General features: G+C 41.2%; 1 protein-coding gene across 5 annotated transcripts in view; it reads left to right on the forward strand.

Moving 5' to 3' along the window:
- Nucleotides 1-13,763, forward strand: part of ARHGEF28 (Rho guanine nucleotide exchange factor 28) — a 212,958-nt gene that overhangs the window by 112,183 nt on the left and 87,012 nt on the right. Inside the window, exon 1 of one of the 5 annotated variants that reach the window (XM_030567387.1) lies at nt 4,206-4,290. The exons of the other annotated variants lie outside the window; for them this stretch is intronic. Within the exon in view, the coding sequence (XP_030423247.1) occupies nt 4,206-4,290 (85 nt within the window). Of the gene's footprint in view, nt 1-4,205; nt 4,291-13,763 lie in introns of those variants that run through there. 5 annotated transcript variants of the gene reach the window in all.

The following is a 13,763-nucleotide window of genomic DNA, read 5'->3' on the forward strand; positions in this document are numbered from 1 at the left end:
ATAAGCAGAGATTATGAGGTGGGCCCCATCTTCAGCAGTGCTGGTTGGGTCATTCCCTGTTGAAGTGGCTGCTCCATCTTCCATGCCACGTTTACCATTTGTGGGGAAGTGATTTTTGACGTAAGGGATTTCTCTCTCTTTTTGGCTGTGCTGTCAGTCAGGGAGATGGGTTTCAGACATGCAGTCCATTTAAAAGTCTTCTCATGGTGATTGTAAACCAGAGGAGAGAGAATCCTCCTCCTTTTCTACTCCTCCCTGGTCAGGGTGTCCCCTGAAGTTTGAGAATTTGCACTGTAGATAAAACAGCTGCTTCTGAAAATGCCATTGATGACTTCAATACACCATGTATAAGCTAAGAAAACTGGTTACATTCCTGGACTTCCTTCCCCTATTACTGTAAGTTTAGAGACTTTTCAAACAATAGACTGTAATGTCTGCAAAGAACATTTGTATCATGTTGATGTGTCTTGGCAAGTACACGTTGTAAGAATTTGAAACTTTAAGAAATTAGTACTTGTCATATATTTATAAATGATCCTGAGAAAGAGGTGAGCAATAAGTAAGCAAAATTTATAGATGACACACAAGTATTCATCTTAGTCAAGACTAGAGAAAACTGTGAGGAACTTCAAAGAGACCTAACAAAACTAGGTGAATGGGCATTGGGATGGCAGAGGAAAATCAATGCTGGCAAATGCAAGGTAATTAAAGCATGTTGAAAGGAATGATTTGAACTGCTCATACACATTCCTGTGTTCTAAATTAACTCTAATGATTTAGGACAAAGATCTGGGTTTCACTGTGAACAGCTTGGTGGAAACATCTACTCAATGTGCAGAAAAATAAACAAAATCTGAGCATGAAAGATGTAGTAATTCAATGCCATTAAATATATCTGTTGCATGCCTTCACTTTGACAGTTGTGTTTGGTGCAAGCAGGGGTGAAAGTAACTTAAAGGATTTACCAGTATGTCGGAGTCCAGAGCAGGGGGGCGGGGCCTCAACCGGAAGGGGCGTGATCTCAACCAGAAGAGGCAGGGCCTTTAGAGCCCCGAGCCCTTTAAATCTCGATGCGGTAGTGGCAGCCGGGAGCCCAGGCCCCTTAAATCACCCCCGGAGCTACCAACTGCGGAGGAGGCCGGGAGCCCTGGGGCTCGGGGACCATTTAAAGGGCCTGGGGCTCCAGCTGCCACTACTGCAGCAGAGCCTTGGATCCTTTAAATCATTGCCCGACCCCCACTGCCAGACCCCCAAGGTAGCAGTGGCGGTGATTTAAAGGGCCAGGGGCTCCTGGCTGCCACTACCGCAGTGGAGCCTGGGGCCCTTTAAATTGCCCTTTAAATCACTGCCTGAACGCTGCTGCCGGAGCCCCTGGGGTAGCAGTGGTGGCTGGCTTCCCGAGGCAGCGATTTAAAGGGCCAGGGGCTCCCGGCCGCCGCAACTGCAGCAGAGACCCCGGCCCTTTAAATCTCCGACTGAGCCTCGGGGGGCTCCTGGCTGCTGCCGCTACCCTGGGGCTTGGGGCTCTGGAAGAGATTTAAAGGGCCAGCGACTCCACTGCGGTTGTGGTGGCTGGGAGCCCCTGGCCCTTTAAATCACCACCAGAGCCCCGCCGTCGCTACCGGGGGCTCCGTCAGCAGGGCTGTGGCAGCAATTTAAAGGGCCTGGGGCTCCAGCTGCTGCTGGGAGCCCCCGGCCATTTAAATAACCACCTGGGGAAGCTGGTCTGGTATGCCGTACTGGCTCTTGCCGGTATGCCGTACCAGACCATACTGGCTTACTTTCACCTCTGGGTGCCAGTCACCCATTCTCAGAAGAAACTTAGCAGAGTAGGAGGAGTTCAGAGGAGGCAAATTCATGGCTTTTTATAATAGTATAGACTGAAAATGTGAAGACTGTTTAATTTAGAGAGAAGATAAACAATGAGACATTGTAGAAGTATGCAAAGTAATGAATGGCATAAAGAAGGGAAATCAAGTCCTCTCATTATTTACCCTTTATCATAGAAATCTCTGCTTACTTTTATTAGGTCATAGAAGAACACTTTTGGTGAAATTGAAAGGAAACAAATTTAAAACTGATGAAAGGAAATACTTCCCCTGATGCCCGTTAATCTGCATTTCACCCATGAAACTCACTGCCACTGGGTATCACTGAGGTCAAGAATTAGGATTCAAATTAGGATTAGATACTTGTATGGGTAATGAGAACATCCACAGTTACACAGGACTGGATAATTATATATAAGGAATGAATCGTCTTGCTTCTGAGCAAAAGCCAACCACTAACTGCCTGTGGTTAGGAAAACAAATTTCTTCTGTGGACTAATGAGCACATAAATGTCCATTTTGTGGTTTCTTGTCCCTATTTCTGAAGGAACTGGTAGTGGCCACTGTTGGAGACAAAATAGTACCCTAGATGGATCCCTGGTGTGAAATGATGTGACAGTTCCTATGTTCCTGTATATCTATGGGATTTATCAATGCAATATGAACCTGATGTTCCAGGAGGTCTAGATATTCCAAAACTGATGCCTACACCATCCATTTAAATCAGAGTAACCCTTTTGAGGTCATCCACGACCTGTTCTAATTCACTGGAGTCACTAATAATACATATGATTCAAACAAAATGTGTGTGGTGGTATTTAATATTGAAGTAAAAATCCAACACTTGCAGCCTTTGAGGAAAGTGTTCTTCTCTGGCCAAATAAAAGTGAGCAGAGATTTAGTTAAGGCAAAGAACGATGACCATTAAATTAAATTTTGCATAAATCAAGCACTTTATTTAGTGCTTGTATACTGCTGCTATTTTCATCCATGAAAATTTGATAATGTTTGTATAATCGCACTTGTGAATTGCATTTCAATTGAATTATTTTCTTCCAACAAATGTATCATTATCTACTACAAAAATGTGGTTTGAGGAATCACTTGAAACATAATACTGAAGTAGTCCTCCAGACCTCAGCAGTCCAAAAAATAATTGAAGTGAAGTGAGGAATGTTAACAAGCTCAAATGTCATCATCTTCCAGACCTGACATTTAAACTGCATCACATATTCACTCTTCTCCTTTATGTGGAATACAAGAACACATACATTGTGGGGTAACTAAAAGAAATGTTTAATGGAGTTCAGCTCGCAAACAGTGGACATGTCATTTTTGTGTTGGCTCTTGTACAGCCACATTTGAGCTTGTTTATAAAATGTAGTTTGTGTAGTGTAAAGATGCTGGGGGAGGCGGGAATAATGAGTTCCTGCTGAATACTAATTGCCTACGAGTTGTTCAGGGAGACTGTATAAGAATGGAGGATTTGTTGTAAATTAGTCACTAGCTCTATTGTGCATTGCTATGAGGTTAGACCAGTGCTGTAAAGGTGCCAGCCTTACAAAATCCTTATGATTCATTGTCTAATTTGGTGACAGTATGAAGGAGAAAATGCTATTCAGACTAAATATTATTGGAAAGAGGGCTCCCCTAATGCCTGTATAATCTTCCTTTGTAACATTTAGGCTTCTAGCTCTTGTAGATTTGGAAAGATGGGATCTGCAGCCTACTGAGTGGGGTTTTGGTGTTTTTTTTCAGCTGCAAGATCTGAATGTCTGCTGAGACTGATGGGGAACCTATTGCTCTGGAGAAATATATAGTCTAGCAGATTGATTATGTAATGTTATTAGCTTACTTCTTTAGATTTCTTAATTTTCTGCTTCTAAAGGTCCAACTTTTAGCATAGCTTTACATGCAATCCTTTTAATAAAAATTATAGCACAGAAACAAGGTTTTGCATTTTTTAAAAAAATGTATTGTGGTAGGGTTGTTTACTTTTGAGACACATTTTCTTGTTCCAAACTTAACTCCTATTGTTTTCATTTACATCAAAATGAAAAGGTGGGTTAATGATTCATTGGCACACAATGACCTTTCAAATAGCTGTGGACCATGTTGTGGCAGCACTACTCTGAGTTCTCATATTTTAACCTCCTTGGGTCTGCCTTCATATTTACAGCCTGATCTGTCTACGTGCTTGGACGCCTGAAGAGAGCAAACATTTACAGCTTCTCCCTCCCCTGCATTTAGAAGGCAATTTGATCCTGCCTTTTCCATTCCTTTATTTTACATCCCTCTTAAACTCAACTTGCTTTTGAATACAACTAAGTGCAATTTTGAGTATCTGCTGTCTGATCTGTTTATTTTGTAAAAAGGATGGACTCAGATTCTGATTCACCTTTCAATTATTCTTGGCCTTCCTTACCTAAAATGAGGATTCGAAGAAGGGGAACCAAGCAAGGTAGAAAAAGCTATCTTCTTTTAAACCCCTGTTCCTTAATAGTTCTACTTCCTTTTCATTGTCTTCTTGCTGATTATGTGCAAGTAGATGTAAAATGCCTTCTGGAATAAACAGATTTTCTAGCTTTTTTTTCACCCTCAGTGTAACTTGTCTTTTTAAAATCAGAGACACTCAGTTTGTTTAGTAAGAGAAAAGAGTTTTATCCATATTACACATTGTGATTTTCCATCTTGTTTATATTTCTTTACATGCACAGTGAATTTTTCTTCAGGTTACAAGAGTTCTTTGATTCTGAGCTGTTCTGACATACTTACAAAACAGTACTGCAGCAACTGTTATAAGCAGATTCTCTGTACATATAAGACCTACATAAAGTCCTATTTTGATTTTAGGAGTGATTTGTAACTGAACTGTGTAGCAGTGGTTAACAGCTAGTAGGGAAATATTTAGTTATAGGCAAAAATCAGAAGACGGAGGAAAATCCTTTTCTGTCCATAAAATAATGGATGACAGATCATCTTTACTTTGACTTGCAAGAGTTCTTGTTTAATTAGATTTCCTCTTTCCTCTTTGCAGAGAAGACTTTGGTAGGTAAGTGTTATGAATATCATTGTAGCAAGGTGGTGTTGTAGAGAGCGTAATTTCCTAAAAAGAAATTGTAGTTGGAAGGTAGTAGCTTTATGACACAGAAGGTGATCATTGAAAATCTTGCTGGGGATAGCTAACTTTTACTTCCTTCTATGAGAAGCGGTAAAATAATTACACCAAAGGGAAATGTATAATCTTTACCCTTTCCTTTCATGAAGTTGATTTTCAGTTTTTTTTAGGAAAGAAAAAATAAACAAGAAAAATAAGGTCCACAACCTCAGCTGCTGTGAATTGGTTTAGCTTAATTAAAATCTGTGGAATTAGGCTGATGTACACCAGCTGACAATCTGGCCCCAAGTTTGTTTAGAGCTAAAAAATATTTATGAAATGAACATTTAAATGGGGGGGGGAGGGAAGAAAGGGGGGAGAAGCCTTTTTAGTTTGCTACACTTATTCCTTTCCAAGAATGTAGGTTTTTTGTCGTGTGTGGGTAGGTATGAATTCTGTCAAGAAGGTGAAATGAGTTTTTGAAGTATCATGGGGGTATAGTCTCTGTTCAATATCTATGAAGTGTCAAGCTGTAAGCCCACACTCTTGTCATGGTTTTATAATTATTCTGTATTTTTATCAGCTTTTGCCTTCAGACAGTAAAATGTTTGGGACTCAGTTGCTGTATTTATGCATCACATTTTACCTGCTGCACAGCACTGGGTACACCTGCAATGTTATATATGTTATAATTATCTTCTCTCCTCCATAGGTGGTTTTTATCCCATTAATGTTAATAGTATACCAGTACATCTGTCTATCAAATGCAGACTAGGCCATATGTGTGGCGGTTGCTATAGCAAGAATACACTACTTTATAGTGTGAAATGTATTCTACCTGCATAAATGCCAAGTACTCTGGGAGGTTGGGGAAGGGAAATCCAAACCAGGACAGGACACTTCTACAGGAGGCTACTGGTTTGTCTCCTCCCTATTCACCTCTGGTCAGCCTCCATTGTGTCCTCCTAGGCCAAACCAAGGGGTCCCAGTACAGAGACCCTTTCCTTGGTGCATAGGTGGTGTGCAGGCATCCCTGCCCACTTTCAATCCCAATAGTGTCTCTCCTCAATCCTTATGAGTTTATGGAGCTTAAGTGGTACAAAGAGCCTTGCGCTTCCCCTCTTGCACAATGTATTAATTCCTCTCAGATTGAATAACAAAGTAAGCAGAAACACAAATGGTTGGAATTAAAGCTGTGGACATTTTTTCTGGAAATTGCAGAGACGTCATTCTGTAACTTGAAGATACTTTCCATCTGGCTTTGTGGTGATTTATAAGGGATTCAAAATATCAAAAAAAAACCAACCCCAAACCCATGCTTTCCTACAGACAGCTTAGTGTGATCAGATACACTTTCAGCAATTTTTCTTCTGGCCAATATGAGTTAAAGAGAATTACTAATTGCTGCTACCACAACCAGCAAAGCATAAATCATAGGCACACAGCAGGCATGGTGAGACATCAGTAGTAGGAACCGGTGAGGCCTCTCAAGTGTGCTACAGCTACTCTACAACTAACTCGTTTTAGTAATAGGAAACTGCCCTGAACAAGTTATGTAAATTTGGTTCTGCTTATTTTCCAAGCTCAACCCTGCTGAACTACATGTCTCTCATGAAATAAGCATGTTGAAAATTATGATCAAGATTTTCACACATGGGTGCCTAAAGTTAGTCACTGAGGTCCTTACTTTGCAAGCTCCTTAAGCACATGTCTGACTTTAAGCAGGCGAATAGTTGCATTGAAGTCAGTCTGGCCCCTTAGACTCCTTATGTGCTTAAAGTTAGACAGAAGCTTAAGCACCTTGCTGAACTGGGGAGTGAGGGACAAATTTTCAAGAGCTGACCACTTCATTTGGGTGCCAGTGTGGGAGCAGAGCTCCTTTAAAATATCTCACTCCATTTGGGCAGCTGAGTACTGTTGGAAATCTGGGTCCAAATCTGGATTGAAATGCTTAAGCATCCAGGTTTGAAAAGGTTGGCCAATGTACGTACTTGTCTGATTTTTTCCTTCCTTGTTCCATAGCTGTAATACTTCAAGTTATACATTAATCCATATTCAGATTGCTGGAGGTAATTCTGGTGAGCTGTCTGAAAGCTATTTATTGTATCCAGAGAAAGGAATTAGTCATTTTCTTTCCTGGCTCCCAGTCTGGGCACATTGCTGTATTTCAGTTCTCTCTCACTATGCATGCTTTTTGAAAACTTCTTGACATAAGCTTTGACTTGAGTGGAAAAAAATCTTCAGTGTCGTTATGTACTCGCCATTCTCTAAAGTAGGTCATTCAAGGCTATACGTTTTTTGGTGCCAACACAAAACACATTTGAAATTAGTATTATGTAGCAGCTCTGTTGTTAAAAATGAACATATTTTTGTTAGCATCCCTGCTTGCTGAAATGTGAGATTCTCAGATAGGATGACAACTTAACATGATGGAGAATAAAATTAGATGGTGCACTGTGTTTCCAACTAACACTTTTTTAACATTTGGGCATTATTATTTCTCTCATCCAGCAACATTTTTTTTGCTTTTGAATCTAAATAACAATAACATTCTTTACTGTCATTTAAATCTTCATTTACCATGTCAATGATGTTGATCTACATACTCTGTTAATAGAGAGAAAAGGTGAGTGAGTTAATATCTTTTACTGGACCAACTTCTGTAGGTAAGGGAGACAAGATATTATCTCACCAGCCTTGTCTCTCTAGTATCCTGTTAATGATATGGCTACAACAACTCTGTTAATAGAAACAGGCATGCTTTTTTTTGATACTAACTTTGCCTATTGTCTTGGTATGGAACATGGCGTAATAGTATTGAGATTTGTCACTTAGAGCAACCCAGCCAGCCCTGCTTGAAAATTGCATTAAAAAGTGAAGGCCTTAATGACCTCTAGGTTTTGAATCTGTCAGAATTTTCTGGGTAAATAAATCACAACCCCTTATAACAACGTATCAGACATATAAACATTTTAGGGCATATTCACCATCACCCTAAACACCAACTGCTGGATTTTCGTCAGTGTATGTTGGCTTAAAGGTGAAGGGGGGAGCTCTGGGGTGGCAGAAACTGTGCTGAGGTACCAGGTTGTGGCCGCATAAAAAAGCCGTAACACTATTTACAGGGCAAGAGAACTGCAACAGAATTGCATATCCTGAAAGCAGGCAGCATTGGAGTGTGTGTGTCTAGGATGATGCACAGTGATACCAGTTGAGTGACTCTTCTTAAAGTCTTCCACCTTTGGAATTCGTACTGTAGGCAATGAAAGCTCCATTCTGTAGAACCCACAGTGCCAATCACAGGCAGATGGCATATGTTATCTAAAGGGGTGACTCAAATGCTGTCATAGGGTTGACCATACTCTACTCATCCTTGTGCCAGCTTTGCTAATTTGGCCCATTTTTTTAAACAATGTTTTGTCTTGGGTCTTCAATCATAGCAACAGTGATAGAGTAGATGGGTATTTTTGTTGAAGCCACCCTTTTAATTGGCATTTCTAATTTTTCAGGAACATAAGTAAGGGCTTTCAGCCTGTTAGTATTAGCAGCTGAATTGTAATATAATGGGCCAGAAGTTACTTCCATCGAAATCAATAAGAGTTTTGCTATTGATTTCTCTGACATCAGGATTAAGTGCAATATTTGAATTGTAACTGATTGCATGTCAGGCAGAAAGCAGTCAGTGGGGCTGCAGGAATTTGGTGCATAACATGTACGATTGCTATGGTTTTGACAGTTTTAAAAAAAATGACTTGGCCTTTCCAGAGGAAATAAGTTACTAGTGCGGTCAATGTATAATTATTAGTGCTCTCACATGAGTTCAGCAAAATCTTGAAATACTTTTCCTGTTATGAAGTTAGACGGACTTAGTAGTCTTTTCATGCACGTATGAATTCAGTGGGAGGGTCTGCTTTTGTAAGAGCTGCAGGATTGCATTATATTGGAAAGCCCAAATAATCCACTGAAGTTTAATATTTAGTTAAAGGCCCATTGGACTATTCAGAGACTGCAGCTTTAAAAATAAATGAACTGAAACATCACCAGCAAAACACATTATCCCTATTAACTAATAAAATGCTATAAATAAAGATTTAGTGGCTGAAAATATCCCAAAGAATTATATATTTTAATATACCCATGTGTATTCACAATAGCTCTTTGTTGGAGTTTTCTGCATCAGATTATTACTCCCTTATACAGTAGTAGAATCATGCAGTATTGTATGTGGTATTAAAAGTGCCCTATGAATAAAAATATAACATATGGATGTGTCTTCGGCTTGGGATGCATAACTTGTAGCATGGTCGGTTACATGATGGTAGCACTGTGGCAGTGGGGACTGTTGCTTACATGAGTAAACCATCTCAATAGGAATTGGCTCTGATTTGCACATTGATTCAAAAAGGCCTGATACCTAGACTCTTATTCAGAGCAGTATATCAACTCTATCTACTCTACTGTCTGAGTGTTGCCCATGCCAACTGCAATCGAAATGTATATGTACTAAAGGGGGAGCATATTGTGGAAAGTAATAAGTATGTAAGAAGCTGTGCAGGGCTCATTATTTTTATTTTCTGACCCATGGTTCAGAACCAGCACTTGAAAAGTTCACTTGCTATTTACTGGTTTGCCAAATACCAACATTTTCCATGTGATTTTAACTGCCAAGTATCTGCCAAACTGCTGTAGAAAACAATGATTTATACAGTTTTAAAACAGGGATTCCAGGTTTTAGTCAGGCATAAAGAATTGATTTATAGCTCCAACAGTTCTCAAGATGGCAGTCACGAAAATCATTTTGGGATTCAAGCAGGAAGGAAAAGCAAAAGGGTAATATAAAGGATGTGGTTTTGTGGTTTGAAATCTCACGAACCTGCCAGGGCTAGAAACCAAATAGTTTGTTAATATACTATTTAAAAATTGGAATTTTTAACTTCCAGGTGACAAGAAGATTTTTGTTTCAATCCTCATGGGTTGTGAGAAATGAGATTTCACAGTGATGTGAAACCTGTATTTGATTAGGACCAGGACCGGCGCCAGGGTTTCTCACGCCCTAGGCGCACGGCCACTTCACTGCCCCCCCGCACTGATCCCGCGGCTGTGGTGGAGCTGCCGCAGGCATGCCTGCGGGAGGTCCACCAGAGCCGCGGGAGCAGCTGACCATCCGCAGGCAGCTCCACCAGAGTTGCGGACCAGCGGGCCATCTGCAGGAACGCCTGTGGAAGGTCAACCGGAGCCGCCTGCTGCCCCCTCAGCAAAATGCCGCTCCCTCAATAATCCTGGCACCGTAGGCGATTGCCTAGGCTGCCTAAATGGTAGCGCCGGCCCTGATTAGGACATGCAGGTGAACCAATGACAGACGTGGGATGGGTTTTAAGAGGCAGACTACAACTTGATTTAACAATGGTGAGCGGTGTTATGTGCCCCACCCCCCATTCTCACATATCAGGCATTTAATTGGATCCTGGTGAGTTACAGGGCTCCTACCATATAGCCAGTAACCCAGGGAATACCTCTTGGCCTATGCCTAGGACCTAGTTTACTTCTGAATCCTTTCCATCCCTCCACGTCCACCCCAGGTCCCATCCCTCCAAGTTGAGGGGTAGTAAAGGATCCAAAGGGAGGACCTCAGTCTGCAAAGACTTCAGGTCTCCTTTTTCTCCCATAGGTAAAAGGACAAAATGCTGAGTCTCATTTACCCCTTGGCAATGGTCCCTTTTAGCCTTATCTGCACTGGAACACCGCCTACAAATAGAGATGAGCTAAGCAGTCCTTCCTAATGTGAACCTTTTAAAGTTTTGAATGCTGTATCCTGACCATGATGCTGTGAGGAAGGTGGGGAAAAAACCCATCAGACCTGTCGCCAGTTTGGTTCAACAGGAAAAATTCCTTCTTGATCCCAAAACAAGGAAATGATTAGGCCTGTAGCATCCTAAAAACTGCAGCAGCTACACTGCAGCTAAGGAGACGGGAGTACTGGGTAGGTAGCAGGAGCAAGGGGCTTTTGAAAAGCCTGGGAGAGAGCTGATTGGCTAGCCTGTTACCCCATCCCCAGCCAATGAGAAGGAGGCTGTTTGGGGTGGAGCAACCCCCCACTCCAGCCACACACATGCTCCTCCATTCGCTGCTCCCCTCTTCTCCCAGGCACTGTGTACATCACCTGTGGTCCATTCAGGATCCCTTTTCTGTTAGTTGTGGGGAATGGGCATTGTTCCTTGGTCTAGCATTGCTATTTTGGCACTGGTCCTGGATTTAATAAAGCACGTCCCAGACCTTGACCAGTGTAATTTCCAGTCATTGCCGTCACATCTTATCTCATGTCTGTGTGCACTTTGAGGGCCACACAGCATCTTCCAGAGGCAATTATATTGTTTTCTTTGTTTTTCCGCCTATATCCGTAAATCTTTATTGGTTTCCTCCTCCTCCTGTGCTTTGCAGGAAATAGGTTGTAGTCCACAGAACTGAGAGGAAATTCCTGTATAGTTTTTGATGCCAGACAAACTTGGGTCAAACTTGTCTTTACTGAACATGTTTATACTTTTTAAAAAGTAAAGAGCCTGATGTGTGTCTCAGTTTTACATCAGTATATTGCCATTGATTTCACTAGGGAACTCCTGGTTTTACATGCTTTTTTGGAATGTCACCTTTCAAGTCAATGACGGCCCATCCTGCCAAAAACTGAACTGGCTGGCACTTTGTGCATTGTTGCTCTCTGATAGCTTTCAAATTTAGCAATCAGCTGGTGAGATGAGGCTACATTTACCAACTTGACTTAATATTTAATACTATCTAATTAGGCATATTGGTCTGCTAAGTGGTGAATTTGTGCATGAGCCCTCTCCTCATAAGCAGCTTGAAAAGCAAGGTGTCTGCAGAACATACTGAAAATGTTTCCATAGCTGAGCTAGGTTTTTCTCTTGGATAAAACAATAGGGTTATGGAACCAGCATCCTGCAACATCCAAAGCTGTGGGTATTTTGGCAGAAACTAGAGTAAAAAATGTGTGTCGGAGGTACAGTATTTTAGTAACCTTTTATTAATTAATCATGAAATCAATAAGTTGTTATAGTTCCAAAAGAAAAACATGCACAGCCTTCACTGGCAGTGTCTTACTGTCAGGCCAAGTCCTGATTTATTACAATAGATGAGAAATGGTCACTTCTTAACTGCATTTTATTGATAAGCGTTGTTCAAATGACCTACCATATATTGGGTCTCACAAGTTTGTATATGTTTCAGCACTCGGTTGTACTCCTTTGATATACTTGAGAATGTTCTGCATACAAATATGGTGACTATGGCCAATTATTGTTATCAGTGGCACCTTGCTACCGAGTGGAAGTAAGACTGTGTCAAGTGTCTTCCACTTGCATCATGTACAAGTGGGCAGAGATCTGAACATAGTTCTCAATGGTCAGCGAATAAAGCATGATTCCTACCCAGTCTATCTTGGCGTCACGTTGGATAGAACTCTTGCAGAGTATGACAGTCTTACAAAGGGAGGTCAAAACGCACAACAACGAGCTCGGAAAACTGGCCAGAACGACATGGGGTGCTAATGTCCAAACTTTATACACTTCAGCCTTGGCACTCTGTTATTCAGTGGCAGAGTAGTGCAGTCCAGTATGGGCTCGCTCATCTCACACAAAGATGATCAATTTACAAATAAATTCCACCATGTGTATTATTTCAGGCACACTTAAATGTATTGCTCTACCATGGTTACTGGTTCTCTGCAATATTGTTCCATCCAGTGTTTGCAGAGAGGAAAACATAGCAAAGCTTGTGACCAAATTGCTTGATATGCCACATCTACCATTAATTAAAAACTTGTTTAATGCACCACATGGTCTTCTGCCCTCATGGTGCCTGTTGTGAATAAGTTTACTGAGTGAGGGATTTACAGTAGAGGATGGATGGCAAGCTTTATAGTCTGCAGAGAAAGTGATAGTTATTTTCTCTTGGACCCCACTCAGTGTCAACCTGGGTTTGATTTACTGCAAAGGCAATGAAGCCTTCTGAACTGGTTTTGTACTGGACATAGAAATTGTGCTGCAGCAGAATTTCGGTGGCATTTCAGAGACAGTCCACTGTGGGCAGCCACAAACCATGACACATTGTTGAGGACTCCAAAATGACTCAACTTCCTGGAGGTCTTCGTGTCTTGAATATCATGGATAAGAACACTGAGGCTTGACTCAACAGGATGCCATACGCCAAATAAATAATTGATAAGCATTATTTATCTCTTTATTTTTCTACCATATTGAAAGTAGCATGGTAGAACGATAGAGAATATCTGAGAAAATGGAGGCATTGTTTGAATGTAAGTATGTAACGTCTTTTTACACGAGAAGTTCAGACCTTATATAATATACCATAGTTACATAAATTCCATCCCAGTCCCAAAATCTTATCTCACCGTGTACACCTTTCAAATATGGTTACTGTGCATCAGGAACAGAATCCTAATGCATTTTGAAAATAGAAACCAATCCTATCCAAGGGCCAGGAATCCTTGTTTTAAAATAGCATAAATCATTGTTTTCTGCTTCTAGCAGCTTGTCCAGATACTGAACTGATACATGTGGGAAAGATGGTAGTTTGACAAACCAGTAAATATGTTTTTGTGGTACATAAACTTTTCCCAGTTTTTTTTTCTGAACCATGGATCAGAAATAGAAATTGCCAAGCTCTGCATATTTATCACCTTCCATAGTATGCTCCTCCCACATCAGGGCTGCCCGGGGGGGGAGGGGGAAGTGGGGCAATTTGCCCCAGGCCCTGGGTCCTGCAGGGGCCCCCCACAAGAATATAGTATTCTATAGTATTGCAAC

This window comes from Gopherus evgoodei, chromosome 6, assembly GCF_007399415.2.
Source record: "Gopherus evgoodei ecotype Sinaloan lineage chromosome 6, rGopEvg1_v1.p, whole genome shotgun sequence".
In the NCBI taxonomy this organism is placed as follows: domain Eukaryota; kingdom Metazoa; phylum Chordata; order Testudines; family Testudinidae; genus Gopherus; species Gopherus evgoodei.